The sequence below is a fragment of the Ascaphus truei genome, chromosome 13 (assembly GCF_040206685.1).
Source record: "Ascaphus truei isolate aAscTru1 chromosome 13, aAscTru1.hap1, whole genome shotgun sequence".
In the NCBI taxonomy this organism is placed as follows: domain Eukaryota; kingdom Metazoa; phylum Chordata; class Amphibia; order Anura; family Ascaphidae; genus Ascaphus; species Ascaphus truei.
Window position 1 is genome coordinate 19,847,290 of NC_134495.1, and position 20,878 is coordinate 19,868,167.

A 20,878-nucleotide genomic window follows, 5' to 3' on the forward strand; every position below is an offset into this window, starting at 1 on the left:
CTTTTGTGTGACCTTTTCCCTGCTTTTGCGTGACCCCTTCCCTGCTTTTGTGTGACCTTTTCCCTGCTTTTGCGTGACCCCTTCCCTGCTTTTGTGTGACCTTTTCCCTGCTTTTGCGTGACCCCTTCCCTGCTTTTGCGTGACCCCTTCCCTGCTCTGGCAGTGAGTGAGCATGTCTGGCTTATTGTTCTCATTTGGTCTCAGCATTTAACCCCGTCCTTTCCTCCTCTCAGAGGCTTCAGCGTCAACACTGCAGGGCGAACCCATGTGTTCAAACCCGTGTCTGTCCAGGCCATGTGGTGAGTAACTGTTTGGGATGAATCCTCTCAATTAACCCTTTCTACTTTAAACCAATTTAAACAGGTGCTTTTTGGTGCTGTGAGTCTCTCTCTGTCTCTCTCTGTGTCTCTCTCTCTCTGTGTCTCTTTCTCTCTGTGTCTCTCTTTTTGTGTCTCTTTCTCTATGTGTCTTTCTCTGTCTCTTTCTCTCTGTGTCTCTCTGTATCTCTCGCTCTGTGTGTGTGTGTGTGTGTGTCTCGCTGTGTGTGTCTCGCTGTCTCTGTGTGTGTGTCTCGCTGTCTCTGTGTGTGTGTGTCTCGCTCTGTGTGTGTGTCTCGCTCTGTGTGTGTGTCTCGCTCTGTGTGTGTGTCTCGCACTGTGTGTGTGTCTCGCTTGTCTCTCTCTCTGTGTGTCTGTCTCACTCTGTGTGTGTGTGTCTCTCGCTCTGTGTGTGTGTCTCTCGCTCTGTGTGTGTGTGTGTGTGTGTGTCTCTCGCTCTGTGTGTGTGTGTGTGTCTTGCTCTCTGTGTGTGTGTGTGTCTCGCTCTGTGTGTGTGTGTCTCTCGCTCTGTGTGTGTGTGTCTCTCGCTCTGTGGGTGTGGGTGTGTCTCGCTCTGTGTGTGTGTCTCTCGCTCTGTGTGTGTGTCTCTCGCTCTGTGTGTGTGTGTGTGTCTCACTCTCTGTGTGTGCATGTTGACTCCCAGTGCTGCCTGTATTTTATCTCTGTGTGTGTGTCTCTCGCTCTGTGTGTGTGTCTCACTCTGTGTGTGTGTGTCTCTCGCTCTGTGTGTGTGTGTGTTTGTGTCTCTCGCTCTGTGTGTGTGTGTCTCTCGCTCTGTGTGTGTGTGTGTGTGTGTGTGTCTCTCGCTCTGTGTGTGTGTGTCTCTCGCTCTGTGTGTGTGTCTCTCGCTCTGTGTGTGTGTGTGTATGTGTGTGTTGACTCCCAGTGCTGTCTGTATTTTATCTCTGTGTAAGGGAAGCTTATCTCAGAGAAAGAGAAGAGGTTCTGCACTGAAGCTGCAGGGTGGGAGGCTCAGGGGAAATAGGACGTCCTTCTACACAGAGAGGGTGGTAGATTCACGGAATAGCCTCCCGGCAAGGGTAGTAGAAGCTAATACTGTTAAGCAGCAGTTCCCAACCTTTATTACACTGTGCACCCCCGATAGAAAATATTTAACCTGCGAACCCCTAATGAATAAATCTTATTGCCGACTCCTCAGACTGTCGCTAACAGAGCTGTGTGACCGATCCCAGGCAGTGTCGTGTCCTGAGCTTGCGGGGGGAACACGCGCTTAATAAGGCTTCAAACTGCACCTCAGTGTGTGCAGGCAGCATGGGGGGTATAGCTGTTAGCCACTGCGGGAGCTTCCAAAGTCACGTCCCACAATGCCTTGCTGCTGTGGATGCAAAGCATTGTGGGGAGCGACTTTGGAAGCTCCTGCTGTAAGTGACAGCTGTACCCCCCACGCTAAGGTGCAGTTTGGGGCCTTACTCAGTGTGCAGTCCCCACTATACTGCCTGGGGTCTGTTATTACAGATGTGATTTAGCAGAACCCCTTGGGGACCCCTCACGAACCTGTAGAGCTTCCCAGACCCCCTGTTGGGAATCAATTCATTGGCATAGACATAAGGCTCCGAAATCCGAAAGCAAGCCAAGGATCAGATGGGGTCTGAGATGGTTCAAGTGGTCCTTACCTGCTGTCAGATTCTCTGTAATGCATTTGCTGTTTGGGATAAGCTGGTTTAGAGCAGCAGTTCCCCACCCCGGCTGCTCCCTTGGGGATGGGGCGCTGAAATTACAGCGCTGAAATTACAGCGCTTCAGCGCCGATGACCCTGTGGTTGCCAAGATACTTACAGGTAAAAGTAGCGCTGTGACTTTGTTATTTAAACCCTTGCATCACGCAGATCAATAGGAAGCCGCCACTGATAACATTGCAGCCTCCTATTGCCCAGTGTTGAGATGGAGACGGCCATTTTGTTTCCCCTGACAGAGACTGCAATGCGATACTTTTACCGGTAAGTATCTCTGGAACCAGTGGGGCCTCGTAGCTGAAAATAGCACAGTTCAGCTCCGAAGACCCCTTGCTTCCCACCCTGAAATAAAAGGGTGTATGTCATTGCATCTTTTCATCGTTCTCATTCAATGTACCTCTACTACCGGATGATGAGCCGAAATCCATTCGTCATGTCTGGACCCCTTTTCTCTGTGCGATACCCGCAGGTCGGCGCTGCAGATGCTCCACAAGGCCTGCGAGGTGGCCAGGCGTTATAACTACTTCCCCGGAGGGTTGGCCCTGGTTTGGGCCACCTACTACGAGAGCTGCATCAGTTCGGAACAGAGCTGCATCAATGAGTGGAACACCATGCAAGACCTGGAGTCCATGCGGCCAGACTCGCCCGCCTTGTACATGGATAAGTGAGTCTCCCAGTCCCGTTTCTCATTACCGCGGTGGCACACTCGCCGTGTCTGCCGTACTACGAGCACCGTCATGGACAGGCACACTGGGTACCCATAGGGAAGTCTTGGTGCGCTCTAAAGATACAGACTAGCCAAGTCTCCTGGAATGATCTGGGGAGACTCCTTTAATATTGGGTAGAGTCCGGGGACTGGCTGAACTCCTATGGTAACCCGTGTGTGGCTGCAGGGAGAGTCAGTGTGTGTGTGTGTGTGTGTGTGTGTGTGTGTGTGTGTGTGTGTATCTGAGTCGGTCTGCTCGGGATCAATGCTCTTTGTCTTGAGTCATCCTGCTCTATCCATATACGGTATGTACTGAATGCATAAGTGTATGTGTATATCAGTGAGTGTATGTGTATATCAGTGAGTGTATGTGTATATCAGTGAGTGTATGTGTATATCAGTGAGTGTATGTGTATATCAGTGAGTGTACAGATTGTGTGGTGTGGATGTTGTGTGTATGAGAGTATCTGAGTGTGGGTATAGGCAAGCCCTATTATAACTTATCTTGCCTGATATAACTCTCTCCCAACATCTTGATCTTCTGAGACCTCGATAAATGAGCCCAGTTTTTTGTGTGCAGACCTAATGAGGGGGAGAAGACAGCGTGGGTCATCAAGTCAAAGCTGAGGAGCATCATGATGAGCAAAGATCTGGAGAACATCACCTGCAAAGAGGTGAGTCTGAAAGCGCTGGAGAAGAGGCCACGTGTCCCTTTCTGGGACTAACCCGAGATACATCAGAATACACAAACATCAACGGTAGCACAACCTCGTAGTATGGGTTTTGTTGAGCCGGAAGCTGGTGCGGTTTCCATTAAAGTCTCATCCAACTTAGGGCCTTATTCACTATGGCGAGATTCTTGCAATCGATCGAAAACCGCCCTTAATTGGGCCCTTCGTCATTAAGAAATTCTATTGTCTTAGAAATTAACTTTAATTTTACTGTTCCACCCTAAGCGCACACAGTGGTTCATTTTGGGGGTGAAATATACGTGTCCTAGTTTGTGGGGGCCAGTAAAACATGATCGCCATTGGAAATGTTCCTTTCTTTATAAATGAGACTATGGGGCTTATATACCAAGGTCCGTTTCAGGTTAAAGCAGCTGATCCAGCGTTGGCTGCCATTCAAGTCAGTGGCAACTACAGTAATGCCAGATCGGGTGCGTTAACCCCCGACAGACCTCCGTGAGTAAGCCCATGTAGGTTTTCAACTTTGGAGGAGAAGTATCTATACAGAAGCCGTGTGGGGTGTGGAATTGGCCAGTGCGCTTTTTCTAAGTTTGACAAACTATGAAACTTCTGAACCAGAGGGGTACAGAGAAAGGGTTAAACTAAGATACAAGTATTAAAAATGGCAGACAAGATGGAACATTTCAATTCTTATTGTGTAATCGGCCTCGTTGAAAACCCCCTAAAAAACCTTGGCGTACGTTAATAAAAATGGTTGACTTCAGCTAATTACGGTATGTGCACGTGACTGGTTATAATCTTCATTTTTTTGGTCATCTTATGTTCTTTTATTTGCTGCTTGTGAATTGTTACTCTCTCCGCTGTCTGTGAATTAGTACTCTCTCCGCTGTCTGTGAATTAGTACTCTCTCCGCTGTCTGTGAATTAGTACTCTCTCCGCTGTCTGTGAATTAGTACTCTCTCCGCTGTCTGTGAATTAGTACTCTCTCCGCTGTCTGTGAATTAGTACTCTCTCTGCTGTCTGTGAATTAGTACTCTCTGCTGTTGGTGAATTGATACTTTATATCTGCTGTTTGTAAATTGTTACTCTTTCTCCTGTTTGTGATTTGTTACTCCCTCCCTGCTTTGTGTGAATTATTACTCTCTGCTGTCCGCGAATTGTTACTCTCTGCTGTCTATGAATACCTGCCTCATATTTTTCCTTAAGTGCATGATATGTCGTTGGGTTGCCAGGTGTCCAGTATTGAACCGGTTTGTCCGGTATTACCTCTCTGGACATAGTGACCTGACTGGCTTGGGGGGCCACACGATTTTCCTGAGCGGGGAGAAAGCAGGGCTGTTGCTAGGGGGCTGGGGAACTTCCTCCATCCTGATTCGCCGCTGCTGGGTAATGGAGCCAATCAGGAGGAGGTGTCAGGAGCCTGGGGGTGGGACCAAGGAGAGGATGAAACCGCATGGAGCGGAGAGAGGTGTGGGTGGGTGTGTCTTGAGAACGTCACACCTTTCACCATTATGTCCACTATTTGTGGAGAAGCCACCTGGCAACCCTAGATATGTGATATATCGGCGGATGGACTGGCCGGCTGACCCCATGCAGCTCTTCTCCTCCCCTCTTCTCTAGATCCGCAATGAACTGGAGAAGAAACTGAGCTGTAATCTGAAGGAGTATAAAGAGTATATAGACAATGAGATGTTGGTCATCCTAGGGCAGATGGATAAAGCCTCACTCATCTTCGATTACCTGTACTTGGTAAGAACTGCAGACATAGTAACAATCTGGATAGTGTCACACGTGCAGAATTAGAGATGAGCGACACCCACTGGTGGTCTTGTGCTGGATATAAGAATTTACTTACAAAAGATCAACGCTTCGGTCTCACCATGGAACCTTTATCAAGATCTTGATAGAGGTCCAAAAATCTTGATTGTGGTGCAAGATCTTGATTTGAGGTCCTAGATCTTGATTTGAGGTCCTAGATCTTGATTTGAGGTCCAAGATCTTGATTTGAGGTCCTAGATCTTGATTGGAGGTCCAAGATCTTGATGGAGGTCCAAGATCTTGATAGAGGTCCAAGATCTTGATAGAGGTCCATGCTGGGACCAAAATGTTGATCTTTCCTAAATAAACTCTTCTATTCATCACAAGATCACCAGTGGGTGTCGCTCATCTCTTAATTTTGCCCGTACTTCTCCAAACACCATTGGATGGACATGCACCCGTGGCAGAAATTTCCACTTGGAATTGTGAGTTCTCATTTTGTCCACATGTTAGTGTCACAGCGAGGGACGTTGGAAGCCGAATGGGTTTTCTTTTTTTAAATGCCTATTACTTCTATATAACCTGTTGAACGTGCCACTGTCATTGATGGACTTGGGTTCTGTGTGGCATTGATCCTTTAACCGTGGCACTGATACGGGTTCATTTTGGTGTCAAAGCGGCTATTTGCGCTACTTTTTTCTACATATATTTATATATACAGTATACGAATAGAAAAGAACGAGGTTAGACGCACACATATACTGTAATATAAAGGTCCAACTCAGACTATTTAGTGGTGATTGTAGAAAGTAGCTTTTGGGGAGCGCAGATTTCACCATATGTGGAAAAAATAATAATAATAATATACTGTAGTGCAGTAATTTCTACATAAATGACAACTAGGTATTCATAGAAATGGGGACTCACACTTTCCCAATTGGGTATCAGCAGTGGGTATATCAATGTGGTCTAGGTTCTTCCCACTAGTAGAAGGCAACTGGTCTCGGCAGGACTCCCTCGGTGTGACAGAGACGACACTCTTGGTGCAACATTGCATGTTCCAAAAATATATATCCTGACGAAGCTTATGCGACAAGCGAAACGCGTAGAGTCGAACTGCAGTGAGCCAAGCGTGTCCCCAGCATCACCCTGTGCCCGCCGTTCCATATTCGCGATCGATTGCAACCGGAAGTGACGCGACGGACTACCGGAAGTGACGCGACGCGACTCCAAACAGCAGGGGCTGATTGTGGACATACGAGCCACGCATCTATAGTTTTATGTGTCTATGCACATAGTGCAATTCTTATTGTTTAAATATATATATTTTGGAACATGCAATGTTGCACTAAGAGTGTCGTCTCTGTCACACCGAGGGAATCCTGCCGAGACCAGTTGCCTTCTACTAGTGGGAAGAACCCAGATCACATTGATACACCCACTGCTGATACCCAATTGGGAAAGTGTGAGCCCCCATTTCTATGAATACCTAGTTGCCATTTATGTAGAAATTACTGCACGATATTACTATTATTTTTTCCACATACGGTGAAATCTGCGCTCCCCAAAAGCTACTTTCTACAATCACCGTCAGGAGGATTTGGATCTTCTCTTTGTAGGGTTGAGCTGCGACGTTCACTATATCTTATCACTAATACACATAAGCACGTTTATAAGTTTAATTGTACATTTTTAATATCATTTTAATATCACTTTATTGTCCTCTTAAAGGAGTGCTTTACTTATTCTTTTGCACTTGTCATATTTAGTGGTGAAACAGAACCAAGTGCACAACATTTCGGGGTACAAACACAGTGAAAAACCTGGTTCATTTTGGTGTTAAAGCAGATAGGGATATATAAAAATATATATATCCCTATCTCCCTATGTGAAACAAGGGCCCCCCCGGTGCTGAACTGCGGCCCTCTAAGCTTTGGAAACCCCCTGGTTCCTGAGATATTTTATTATGAAATGTCCCTCCCGATAATTCTTGTCCGGGAGAAACAATATGGCCACTGGAGTCAGCCTCACTCTGGCAGCCAATGGAATGCGATGACCTGTCTTCCGATTGGGTGACCCGCAGCCTTTTTTTTCTGTCAAGTACTGGAACATGTGAACATCTCGGCAATCTGGGGGGGGGGGGGCGGGAGCCTCGGGTCACATCAAGTGGGACCCCCTGGTTCATGTAATGCAGGGGTGGCCAACTCCAGTCCTCAAGGGCACCAACGGGTCATGTTTTTGGGCTATCCCTGCTTCAGCGCAGGAGGGCTGACTCGACCTGTTGGTGGCCTTTGAGGACTGAAGTTGGCCACCCCTGATGTAAGGTAAAACAAAAAACAACAACTTGAGTGTAGGGCAATTGCTCCATGCCAGTTCCTATTTTTCATTACCTGTACCTTTTAAATCCGGCTGTACCTATTGTACCTATCTCTGCCCATGGAAACCGAGGCACGTTCCCCTGCAGGTCTCCCATTCGCTGAAGCTCGGGAACCTTCTTATTCCAGCAGCTTGATGATGAATGACTGATTTGATAAATGATCAGCGTTCTTATAGAAAGTATATTGTGACCTCTGTATATACAAATGAAGTCCAGAAATAAAATAGTTTTAGTGGTATATGTTGGCAGATACTACATTGTATGTGTTACGGGGAGTGCATAGGAGGTTCAAATAAAAATCCTTCACATGTCTCAGACAGGTCTGCAACCCGGCCACTATCTCTTAGCCCTGTGCTTCCACTGCCGCTAGGGATTCTGGGTAATGGCATGCAAATGTGCACTCACAATGTGTCACTTTTAGCTTCTTGTCCTTTTCAACATGGACCCATATAAGCTTATACCTGCAAGAGAAAAGCGAGTGTACGTATTGTCAGGGCGCCTGTTGCCCCTTTCCCCCGGGACCCCCGGTCGTGAGACTGGAGCGGTCAGCTCGATCGCCCCTAGAAGAAGAGCACGTGCCTATCTCGTACCGGGTTAGGGGCCTCCGGCGCTCAGGACGTCATTAGGGCACCGGAAGGAGCGTTACCGTAGCGTGCTTTCTGTCTTCCAGGGCTCGGAGTGGAACGCATCCAACCTGGACGAGCTCCACGGCTCCGGGTTAGTATTCGCCGCGCTGCGTTTGGTGCACATCCCGCACGCGGCAGTCACCGCTTGGAATTCTGCGTCACCCAAGCGTATGTTCCCGGCAGGGATCCCGCCTGCTTCTATACAGGGAGGGTGTGGTGGGGGGGGGCAGCGTCTGTCCCAGATCTGTGCGAAATGTAACAATATATCAGGCCGTCCCATATGTTCAACATTGGCGTACTGTGTACCCGATGTCATTTTGATGCATTTCCTGCCTTCTCTTTTAACCCCTTCTGAGGTGTCATGCGTACATATGGTACCGACTAAGAACACAAATCCACGCGCCGCTGTGGTAGCGAAGGGGTTACTTTGATATAAAAAGTGGAGAGAGCGAAAAAGTCTGCCCACGCGCATATATTTCATTCAAATGAGACCATGTGTTGACATTAAATATATTCTCTGCTAAAAATGGTATCATTGCAGCGTTGGGTCCATTCTGAACGTGACCAGGGAGATAGACAACTTCTTCCCGGGGCTGTTCGCCTATCACAACATCCGTGTGTACGACGAGGAGGCCACCGACCTGCTCTCCCACTGGAATGAAGCCTATCAGTTCATTAACAAGGCAAAGTGAGTACTGCAGGGCCAACGGACAGCAGCAGGGCGTAGGAACGGGGAGTGTGTCTGCAGGGGCCAATCAGACATACACGGGCAGCACGTTATTTTGTTAGATGTTTTAACAAATGATATATATATATATATATATATATAAAATTGAAAGTTATTTGATTGTTAGTAGATGTGGGGATTCTCATTGGTCCGTCGGTCCGCCCGCCTCCCCACGACTCTCATTGGCCAAGGGGTACGCTGACAACACAGACACACCTACTCCACTGTGACACACACACACAGACACACACACATACTGCCACAGACTCTCACCCCTGCAGACTCACCATACCTCCTGAGACTGCGGACTGACACACCAACCTTGGTAAGTGTAACCCACTTTCCAACCCCCTCACCCACAGTTCACATCCCCGCTGGCTCCCCCCCAACATCACCCACAGCTCACCTCCCCCGCACCTCACCTCCCCGCTACCTTCCCCCCTTGCGGCGCCCTTAACCCTGCTTGGCCACAGGGGGGAGCGTGGATGACTGCCCCCTGGGGCGGCCGGTGGGGGGGACACGGGGAGCCTCCAGCCTAACCCCGCGCGTGCCTCCAGCCTTCCCACAAGCGACACCAATGCGGTAGCTGCCGCCGGCTCTCCCCCCCCCATCACCCCCCTCACCCGCAGCTTACCTTCCCCCTCGGCGCGCCTTCCACCCTCAGCTCCACACTGAAAATTTACGCGGGAGGACTGGGCCATGAGACGCCGCCTCCCGCCCCCCACATGCCGGCATGGCGCTGGAGGGAGAGTGCGCGCGCTTACGAGCGCGGTCCCGGGCGGCTCCACTGTTCTCCTCCACACCCTGCGAGACCGGGGGGAGGGGGGAACATCCGCTGCCGACCGGGGTAAGCTGGCTGAAGGGCATTTACTGGACCGGGGGGGGGGGGGGCGCACCCACAGTCACTGGCAACCCACAGTCACTGGCAACCCAGTCTCACCCACCACCACCCACCCAGTCTCTCCAGCCACCCCCCACCCAGTCTCTCCCCACCCTCCCACCCACTCTCCCCCCCCCCACCCACTCTCTCCCCCCCCACCCACTCTCTCCCCCACCCACCCACTCTCTCCCCCACCCACTTTCTCCCCCACCCACCCACTCTCTCCCACCCCCCACCCACCCAGTCTCTCCACCCCCCACCCACCCAGTCTCTCCACCCCCCCACCCACCCAGTCTCTCCACCACCCCACACACCCAGTCTCTTCCCCTCCCAAACCGTCTCTCCCCCAAGTCTCTCCCCCACCCACCCACTCAGTCTCTCTCCCCCCCCCACACACCCACCCAGTCTCCCCCCACCCACCCACCCAGTCTCCCCCCCCCCAAGTCCCCCCCACCCAGTCTCCCCCCCCACCCACCCACCCAGTCTCTCCCCAAAGTCTCTCCCCGACACCCACCCACCAGCCCAGTCTCAGCCACCCTGTCTCTCACCCACCCACCCACCCTGTCTCTCATGTCTCACCCACCCACCCTGTCTCTCACCCACCCACCCTGTCTCTCACCCACCCTGTCTGTCTCTCCCCCACCCACCCACGCAGGAAAATCAAATCCCGGGCAACGCCGGGTATATCAGATAGTGTGTGTGTGTGTATATATATATATATATATACAAACACACACAAACACACACACACACACACACACACACACACAGAAAAGAAAAGACTGCGCCTGGTATAGCTGGATATAATGGCTAGTGTGGTGTGTAGTTAGGTGTTGATTATATGTGAAACACCTCTAGTGTGTTAAAGAATTACCACAATATGATGTTAAGTACTGACAAATACACAGTGCACTAAATTGTTATATACTATAAAGTATTACAATTCATAAACCAAAACTGAAAAATAAAAAAATATAAAATATAAAAATGTGAAAAATAATATAAAAACACAATGAATGATTGAAAATCAAGTTAAAAATATACGTCCATGTAAACAATCAGATACCAAACCAATAATGTGATCTGGAAAAGTCTGACAATGATTTGTCAAGATACTGGCAGCCTTCTTCTTGGGCACAACAACCTCCGTTGACAGACCTAACAGAAAAAAAAAGAAGAAGAAAAAGCGCCCGATCTTCGTGTGATACCGTAAATAAAATTTAATAAAACATGGACATCACGATTCAAAACTCACAAGATTCCAAATAGTAAAAGCATTGTATGAGTAATACTCGTGCTCCGACACCGTCGTGTGTTGCCGCTGCGGCGCCTCTGCTCCACTGGAGATGCTCCGGACTGACGTCACGCCTCTCTGGATGGTGTTACACCTTGGAGGTTCCTCCGGCAACTCCCGTCTCTTAGGTGTAAGTTCCCTTCGTAGTAAAGAGTCCCAAAACACCGAAACAGGGTCTGACTTCACTTCTCAGAGCTGACACTGGTTCTAAGCACTTGTATAATGACAGTAATAACACGTCCCTACGCGTTTCTTCAGGCTAAGCTGATTTCTTCAGGGGATTGGGGGCTTCGGACGAAGCAAAGGGTGTGAAACGTACATCGGGGTTCTGTTTGTTTGCACTCTCCATGGACCCCCAACACTTTACTGTGGACTTCTGCTGGACATCCATTTTTGCTTTTTATGCCACCCAGGACCCCCTTTTTGAGGACTCATACGCTTTTTACTTTTTGGTGACTTGCAAGTATACTTTACATTTGGTTTGCAATTGTGGTTACTAATTTATGTCATGCCTCATGGTTGGTGATTGAGTGGTACTGCATTAGCAGTTTACATTCACAGCAGTACACAGGTACAGCACACAGCTTCCTAGTTGAGAATTTCTTATTGGCCGGCCGGTCTTATTATTACTGAGTAGGTTTTATTGATATTTTTCCTGCTCTGCACACTATATGTGGTTTATATGTCATCTTCAGACCATTTCATACTATATTATTTCTACCTTGTGCCTAGGTCAGACTCCATGCTGTAGGGGTTCCGTGGGGACTGCTTTAATTTAATACTTGTGTAATTCATCTTCTGAATAAATCGATTTACTTATAATCCTTGCTTGCGTGCTTTTAGTGGGACCCCTTTTCTTTCTCCTTTTTTGGTATTCATTTACATTTGTCCCCAGCACCGTCATTAAGGCTATTATACTTTTATCAGCATTATCCTACTTCTGATATAAGCAATTATGTGTCATTGTTCTAGTTAGTTGCAGGCTTACTTGTGTTGTTTTCGAGATATATGTATTGTATTTCATTATTTCTATTATTGATACACATAAACCCTCAGATTTTTCTTTCTTGAATAGATATATAGATCTAAACATATTCAGGCTATGAGAGTAGGTATATAAGTGTATATATACCTTGGCCGGCAAGTAACAATGGATGGGAACCTTCTGAATAAAATCAATAGGAGAATGAAGATGGGATGGAGCTTGTTTGCAAGAAACGACAAGTCTTGCAAGGGAACCTTCAACTGTGTCTCAAGAAAAGTTTTTGACCCACTGTATTCTGCCCGTTATCACGTATTGATGTGAAACTTGGACCCTTAATGTGAAGATAATTCAGAAGCATTCAGAGAACACAAAGAAGCATGGAGAGATGCATGCTGGGAATTACCCAAAGAGACAGGAAAAGGAATGAATGGGATTGAAACCAAATAAAAGTCTGTGACATCATCACAAGGGGGAAGAAATTAAAATGGCTGTGGACCGGACATATCGTGAGAAGAAATTACCATTCTTGGCCAAAGATGGCACTCGACTGGATTCCAAGAGACTAAAAGACCGAGATAACAACCAAAAGTAAGATGGGAGCATGAAATCAGAAAATGTGTTTGAGGCGTGGAGAAGAGGCTGCAACCGCAGTACCTGGAAGATTATTGGGGAGGCTTGTAGAATAAACGAGGCACTCGCAGGTCTTAAAAAGTAGAGAGAGAAAGTTTAATGCAAGAAATCTTTTTATATATAGTGTGTGTATCAAATATACACACACACACAAATATATACAAACCTCTAAATACACACACCATATAAACACACACGTCTTCACTTCTTTTTTTTTCCCTACAATTATTGTGGGAAGCACTGCCTGCAACAGACTTGTAACCCCATCCATCTTTAAATGGGTTATCGCAGGGTTCAGCCCTCGAGAGCATCCTACAGTCAGAGTTCAGCCCTCGAGAGCATCTTATAGGCCAGGCTCAGCCCTCAAGAGCATCCTACAGGCCGGGCTCAGCCCTCGAGAGCATCCTACAGTCAGGGTTCAGCCCTCGAGATCATGCTACAGTCAGGTTTCAGCCCTCGAGATCATGCTACAGTCAGGGTTTAGCCCTCCAGAGCATCCTACAGTCAGGGCTCAGCCCTCCAGAGCATCCTACAGGCCGGGCTCAGGGATTGTACTTGGAATCCGTAGGGCAGGGGTGGCAGCTCCAGTCGTCAAGAGCTACCAACAGGTCAGATTTCCGGGATATCTCTGCTACAGCATAGGGGGTGCAGTCTTCGACTGAGCCATCTGTGCTGAAGCAGGGATATCCGAAAAGCTGACCTGTTGGTAGCTCTTGAGAACTGGATCTGGCCACCCCTGCCCCAGGTGAACGAACGCAGGGACCTTATCTGCGGGTTGATTTTTCGCCCTCTTCTTACAGGAAGGAACGCTCCAAGTGCCTGGTGCATTGCAAGATGGGGGTCAGCCGCTCCGCTTCCACCGTCATCGCGTACGCCATGAAGGAGTACGACTGGTCCCTGGAGAAAGCGTACAACTTCGTCAAACAGAAGCGTAGCGTGACCAGGCCCAACGCCAGCTTCATGCGGCAACTGTCCGAGTACGAGGGGATCCTGGACGCCAGGTGAGCTGGAACCCCTCTCCCGTCACCCCGAGACCTGACGCTAGATAAATTGGCCCAATGGAAAAGTGGAGCAATGCTCCTTGGCTATTACGGTGTTACTATTGGTAATCACCGCTTTTATGGCTCGGGAAACAGGTGTTCAACCCCTTTGTTGACGGAGGGGTCAGTAACGCAATGGCAGTGAAGAGGTTACACGCGCAATCTTTGGGCAAGACCATCAAACATATGGGAGAGGAATTTCTGCTCAAAATAATAGTTCTCTTACTGTCTCTGTAAGGTCTCCCTACTTACCACTTAGATTGTAAGCTCTTCGGGGCAGGGTCTCCTTTTCCTAGTGTTACTTTTATATTTGAAGCACTAATTCCCATTATGTTATATTATTATGTCACGTGTAGTACTGCTGTGACGCGCTATATAAATACAGACACACAGACACACTGGATGAGTTAAGAACAGCAAAGTAAATGATACATGTGTGGAACCCCTTAAGAATTTATTGTGACTTCAAGGAACCCCAACCTACTTATCTGGTGTGTGTCATTTATAACAAAATATGATAAAGAATGCCCATTAGTGTGTGTGTGTGTGTGTGTGTGTGTGTATGTGTGTGTGTGTGTGTGTGTGTGTGTGTGTGTGTGTGTGTTGAAAACCAACACAGAAAAAAAGACAATTCCCTGATAGCACTCTAGCATACAAAAGTAACAAAATGTATTCATCACAAATACAAATAAACATACATGGGTTAAAAGGGAGCGGTGGTGTCCTACCTGCTGTAGGATAGTACTGAAACTCCTTAAAGACAAACATAATAAGCTGTTACTGAATTTAAATTAGTCTAGGAGGAGAGCATACTACTGAACTATAATGTAGACACAAAGTAGTGGTACTGAGTGCTTAGCACATGAAAATAACTGCACCAAGGGGTTATAAGAGTGTAGGCGACGGCCTTGAATAGAGCAGGGGAGTGAAAGGCTAAGGTGACTATCTTTTTTCTCCCTCCCTTCAGTAAACAGAGACACAACAAGCTTTGGAGGCAGCATGCGGAGTGTGGAATGCCACCAGATGGGTTTGAATCCGAGCTTGGTTACAGACTGAATGAGGAGGACATGGACAGCCAGGCGCCGTCACACAGTACATGTTTTCGGCATCTGACCGGTGCTCGCGAGTTAATCCAGCCCCCGGATGTAGTGTTCCAAGTGGAAGAGCTGGAGAGGGACGCCCTACTGGACGAGTCTCCTTTACCCGAGCCGTATGGCATCTTCAGAGCCATGGAGAAGACTCGAGGCAGGGAGGAAGCCGAGCCGATGGTCAGCGAGGCGGACTTCAGCGAGAAGGAAGTGAGGAAGAAACTGGACTTTGAAAAAGTGCTGGACCCGAAGCGCCCCGAAGGTGACCTCAAGTCAACAGAAGGCAAGATGAGGCATGGAGAGGGCACAGTAGCCTCCGTGTCTAATAACCAGGAGGAGCGTATTAACAAGGAGAACGCCAACAATAACAACAGCAAGAGGAGCTGTCCTAAAGACAGTGAGGTGGGTGGATCGTATATGACCTAAATAACATGACAAACACAGCCAGCCGTTATATGACGCCGACCTTAAAGGAAGAGCTGTACCTGACAGAATTCACAGGTGCAATGATACTGGGGTATTATTCGTTTTCCTCATTGTCAAACCCACACTTTCATTTCCTTCCTTTATAGTATAAATCTTTAGAAAATTGCAAATCTGTCCGCCCCATACTTTTCAGGATCCTTACTTTGTGTTCATGCAAAGTACCACTATTTTTTAATTACCTGCACCCCAAGGATCTTACAATGTAACTAGCTGTACCTGGCGTAACATACGCCGATCTAGCAGATCTTAAAGGTTATTAATTAAACCTTACTCTTTGTTTCCACCCATCCCTGTAATGCCTTGCTGTCTCTTGTCCCTTGTTCCCCACCTTACTCTCTCCTCCATCATGTCCGGCTCCTCTTGCCACTCTCCCTCCTCCCCTCTCTTTGCCCTCCCTGCCTTACTGTGTTTGCTCCTCTCTGTGCACAGTACACTCCCTCCACTACTCATCTCATCTGTCTCCTACTCACCTTCCTGTCCCTCCAGCCCCATGTACACGCTGCTCTCCATTCCCTCCTCATCCATCTGTCTACTCCTCTCCTTGCTGTGTCTCTCTCTGTTTCCTCCCCCCTCCTTTCTGTGTCCATCTCTGTTTCCTCCCCCCTCCTTGCTGTGTCTCTCTCTGTTTCCTCTCCCCTCCTTGCTGTATCTCTCTCTGTTTCTTCCCCCCTCCTTGCAGTATCTCTCTGTTTCCTCCCCCCGCCCCCCTCCTTGCTGTGTCTCCCTCTGTTTCCTCCCCCTCCTTGCTGTGTCTCTCTGTTTCCTCTCCTTGCTGTGTCTCCCTCTGTTTCCTCCCCCCCTCCTTGCTGTGTCTCCCTCTCTTTCCTCCCCCCTCCTTGCTGTGTCTCTCTCTGTTTCCTCTCCCCTCCTTGCTGTTTCTCTCTCTGTTTCCTCTCCCCTCCTTTCTGTGTCTCCCTCTGTTTCCTCTCCTTGCTGTGTCTCTCTCTGTTTCCTCTCCCCTCCTTGCTGTGTCTCCCTCTGTTTCCTCTCCTTGCTGTTTCTCTCTCTCTGTTTCCTCTCCCCTCCTTGCTGTGTCTCCCTCTGTTTCCTCTCCTTGCTGTTTCTCTCTCTCTGTTTCCTCCCCCATCCTTTCTGTATCTCTCTGTTTCCTCCCCCCTCCCTCCTCCTTGCTGTGTCTCCCTCTGTTTCCTCTCCCCTCCTTGCTGTGTCTCTCTCTGTTTCCTCTCCCCTCCTTGCTGTGTCTCCCTCTGTTTCATCTCCCCTCCTTGCTGTGTTTCTCTGTTTCCTCTCCCCTCCTTGCTGTGTCTCTCTCTGTTTCCTCTCCCCTCCTTGCTGTATCTCTCTCAGTTTCCTCCCCCCCCTCCTTGCTGTGTCTCTCTGTTTCCTCTCCTTGCTGTGTCTCCCTCTCTTTCCTCCCCCTCCTTGCTGTGTCTCTCTGTTTCCTCCCCCCTCCTTGCTGTTTCTCTCTCTGTTTCCTGCCCCCTCCTTGCTGTGTCTCTGTTTCCTCTCCCCTCCTTGCTGTGTCTCCCTCTGTTTCCTCTCCTTGCTGTGTCTCTCTGTTTCCTCTCCCCTCCTTGCTGTGTCTCTCTGTTTCCTCTCCCCTCCTTGCTGTCTCTCCTCCCCTCCTTGCTGCCGTTGCTTAGCAGCCCTGTAACAGCTGAACTTTTGTACGGAAACATACCTAAGCCATATATTTTTTACAGACTGGCAAAGAGTGTAATAAACTAATAGTTCAGTATAACCACTTCAATAATTTACTAACACACGGGCACAATTTGTAAGAGAACAAGTAGACCCTAGTACTGCTGTAAAGTGCTATGTACATGGATGGCACTATAAAAATATAACATTTCACTTTATAACGTTCCCTTTGCATGTGGCGCTAATTGAGTTCTCTTGTATCACAATACTAAAGGAGAATCTTCTGCCAGCAAAAGGTTCTAATGGCCTTGCACTATTTACCTTCCAATCATGTTAATTTCTACTGTCTTTTACATCTCAGGCTGGTTGAAACATCTTGTTACATTCAAGAATGTGTCTTTGTGTGTCTGTGTGTGTGTGTCTTTGTGTGTGTCTTTTTCTCTAGACTTTATCAAATGCTTTCTATGTCCTCTCGCAATCTTCCATCTCCATCTTTGTCAACAACTGTCCTTGGTTTTGTAGGAAGATGCAGTTTTTGGCATCCTGAGCAAGGTCAAACCTCCGTACCCATCCTGTACAGACTGTATGTACCCGTCAACGCCCACGTCTTCCTCCTACGAGGAGCGCCAACTGCCAGGTCCTGGTGCGGCATCTGACTCTCCCACCGTCTGCACGCAGCCCGCACTCTTACAGCACATGACCTCAGCTGTGCTGGACAGAATGCATGCTGAGCAGCCGTGCAAAGAGTTTGCACACTCGTGTTCATCCCATTTACGGAGGGATTCAAGAGCTCTTTGCGTAACCCGTCAAAAGCCAACCGAAAAACCTTTTAGTGATTCAGAGAAGGAACCGTCCGCGACTACCCAACTCGAGGCCTGTACAGACGAAGCATCTATGTCCAGAAGGGATCCGAAGCAGACAAGAGACGTGAAGTATTTATCTTTCGGCAAGGATATGGAAAAGCCAACAATGCACAGCTACTTGATGCAACATCAAGAATCCATTATCCAGCTCCAAAAGGCCGGCTTGGTCAGAAAGCATACCAAAGAACTTGAACGACTCAAGAGCGACGTCTCATCTGTGGTCAAAGAAAGTCTTGCGGAGAAGACTGAGTCCGATGCATTAGAAGGTAATAAAGATCTGGTTTCCCAACAGGAACCAGCGCTGTCGGGTGGAGATCCAAAAGGCAGCATGGAAAAGGCGGATATGTCCTGCATCTTGGATGGAGTGTTTCAGAAGACCTCTACTCCATACTATTACAGGTTGGATCAGATGAGCAGTTACACAAAAGACTTTCTGAAAACGATATGCTACACTCCAACCTCCTCTTCCATGAGTTCAAACCTCACTCGTAGCTCAAGCAGCGACAGCCTCAATAGCGTACACGGGAAGCCGGGACTGGTAAAACAAAGGACTCAGGAGATCGAAACCAGGATGCGTTTAGCCGGTCTGACGCTATCTTCTCCTCTGAAGAGATCTCACTCTCTCGCCAAGCTGGGAAGCCTCAACTTTTCCACCGACGATTTATCGTGCAGCTCCGACGCCTTTCAGGCGTCCGAGTGCAAAAGCGCCAAACTAAGAGACCTCTCCTTCTTAAAGGATGCACCATCGTCCGCGGCCAGAAAGGAAACGGCTTCCAAGCTCATGGAAGCAGCCAATGGATCCAGTACCAAGACGGAGAAAAGATGATGTTTCCTTTTTTTTTATATCCGCGTTCCTTCTTTGTAGCCACTGTCACTTTTATGGCACGCCTGGATTATGTAAGAGGCCCACGGGTCCGTGTGAGAGCAACAAGATCGTGTGGATTGCCGACTTTACTCTTGTGGGAAAATACTTTGTCTAATTGTACAGAGAAAGACTAGATTATTGCATCTGCATTTTTTTTTTTATATATATATATATATATATATATAACTATTTTGTACCAAGTAAGGTACGGTCTGTATTTAAGTTCATGTGGCAAACCGGAGTTAAGAACAATAATTTGTTACAGTTTGTAGAGAAACAAAATGAGCATGTTCACGGACCTCTGTATGCAAAAGTTTCAGCTCTTCTAATCCTACCTCCGCGTTCTCGTGTTTGACACCTTAGTACAAGTCCTGCCAAGACGGGCGTTTTTTCCCCCCCATTATTTATTTCTTTATTTTAACATAGCATTGAAGCAGGGGGTCTCCGGAGCTGGAACCCGTTAATTTCAGCTCTGGGGACCCCCTGCTTCCGGAGATACAGACCGACCCTCCCTTAGGCGATGCTGGTATCCGCTCCGGCTCGGCGGGTTCACATAATGGCCGCTTTTCAAAGCTCCCGCGCCCGGCTGGCCAATAGGAAGCCGTGACGTCATCTGTTGCAACTTGCTATTGGCCCACGTGACACAGGAGCTTGAAACGTGCAGGAGATACCGGCAACCCCCCTACGGAGGTAAGTATCTTTGGAAGCAGGGGGTCCCCGCAGCTGAGATTAATGGGGTTCAGCTCCGAAGACCCCCTGCTTCAATCCCATGTAAAAGAATAAGAAAATAAAAAAACGGCTTTGATTTGCTCCTTTTAAAGAGTGGTATGCATCCCCCCCCCCCCCCAGTATCTTCACTAGAAGGCCGCTCTGTATGTCAAGGAGTTTCCAGCTTGGAATACCATATCCTTACATAGATTGTTAACCCTGAACATCAGACACACTGGCTCAGTTCTGCCCGCAACACCCATACCCCCATCCTCTACCATCTCAACGTACGTGGCACAAGATCTTTTCCGCGTGCGGTAGAAACGGTGGCATCTCGCTGTCCTCTCAGAACCTCGGGGGGGGGTTGAACTGGCCGAGTATGTTCTCCCGGAAACCTGCAGCTGAAGCCACTGATCTGTAGCCCGAGATTTTAGCTGCTCTTGGAGCCGACGGCGCAGGTCAAATAGGAAACGGGGGAGAAACGTATGATCGTACGCACTGGTGTCCTGTTAAACCACGTGCTGTAATGTATAATGGTACAGAGTTTCTCTAAGCAAAGCCAAGGTCTTCAGCGTTCATTCCACGTGAAGAAATTCAGATTAGATTTTGGGTTACGTTACCCCTCCACCCTTTCACTGCTGGAGAGGTTAGCAGACCCTAAAGTAGAAAGGAATGAGAAGGGTTACGACCCTTGTAGTCATTGTGCCGCCATGTTTGTTGCCAACAAGGCCGGCAAGGCATTGCTTTTAAACAAGAGGTTAAGACGGGTGGCCAACTCCAGTCCTCAAGGGCCACCAACAGGTCCGGTTTTAAGGCTATTCCTGGTCCAGCACAGGTGGGCCAATGCTGAAGCAGGGATATCCTTAAAACCTGACCTGTTGGTGGCCCTTGAGGACTGACGTTGGCCACTCCTGGGCTAAGGGTTTCGTGAGATGCTCTATTATTTATTGGGAGGTCGTTTCCACTAACGGTATTAACGTGCCCCCTTTAAACAAGACGTTAAATTGCATGTAAAGAAAAAAAAGACGATAGCATCATTAGAAATGATATTTACCTTGTGACATTAGCCTTACTACCGTATAGGATTCAGCAGCATTCCAGGATAATGCATTCATGGGGGGACTTTGGCTTCCTAAATTCCATGAACCTTTTCAATGAGGTGCCCAGCTCTCCGATAAGAGGGAGATTTCAGAAACCTTATTAAGGTCTCTAATACCAAAACGCTGCAACTGACACGAGGACTTGGTCTTGTGCTGGAAGGCTGACCGTGGTGCAAAGCATTCTGGGAATTTTCGCATGCCACAGCCTGAACCATTTCAAAACTAGATTCAACGAACCGCACCGATTACTTGTCCAAAGATACTAGTGTTTGAAATTCCTACAGCCCTGCTCACCTTCTTGATTTTGTGCGTTGGTGAGTATATCGGTAATTTAAAGTTGCAGCGCAAATTGCAGTAGAGCAGGGGGTGGGCCAACTTCCTGTCCTCAAGGGCCACTACCAGGTCAGGCTTTCAGGATATCCC

General features: G+C 48.3%; 1 protein-coding gene across 2 annotated transcripts in view; it reads left to right on the top strand.

Moving 5' to 3' along the window:
- SSH1 (slingshot protein phosphatase 1) overlaps nt 1-20,878 on the top strand; it is a 46,196-nt gene that overhangs the window by 24,230 nt on the left and 1,088 nt on the right. For both annotated transcript variants that reach the window (XM_075568795.1, XM_075568796.1), the window contains 9 exons: nt 234-299; nt 2,501-2,695; nt 3,318-3,411; nt 5,047-5,175; nt 8,232-8,278; nt 8,729-8,875; nt 13,504-13,704; nt 14,711-15,233; nt 17,442-20,878. The exon at nt 17,442-20,878 is cut by the window's right edge and continues 1,088 nt beyond it. In XM_075568795.1, the coding sequence (XP_075424910.1) occupies nt 234-299; nt 2,501-2,695; nt 3,318-3,411; nt 5,047-5,175; nt 8,232-8,278; nt 8,729-8,875; nt 13,504-13,704; nt 14,711-15,233; nt 17,442-18,608 (2,569 nt within the window). In that variant the 3' untranslated portion in view covers nt 18,609-20,878. The remainder of the gene's footprint in view (nt 1-233; nt 300-2,500; nt 2,696-3,317; nt 3,412-5,046; nt 5,176-8,231; nt 8,279-8,728; nt 8,876-13,503; nt 13,705-14,710; nt 15,234-17,441) is intronic.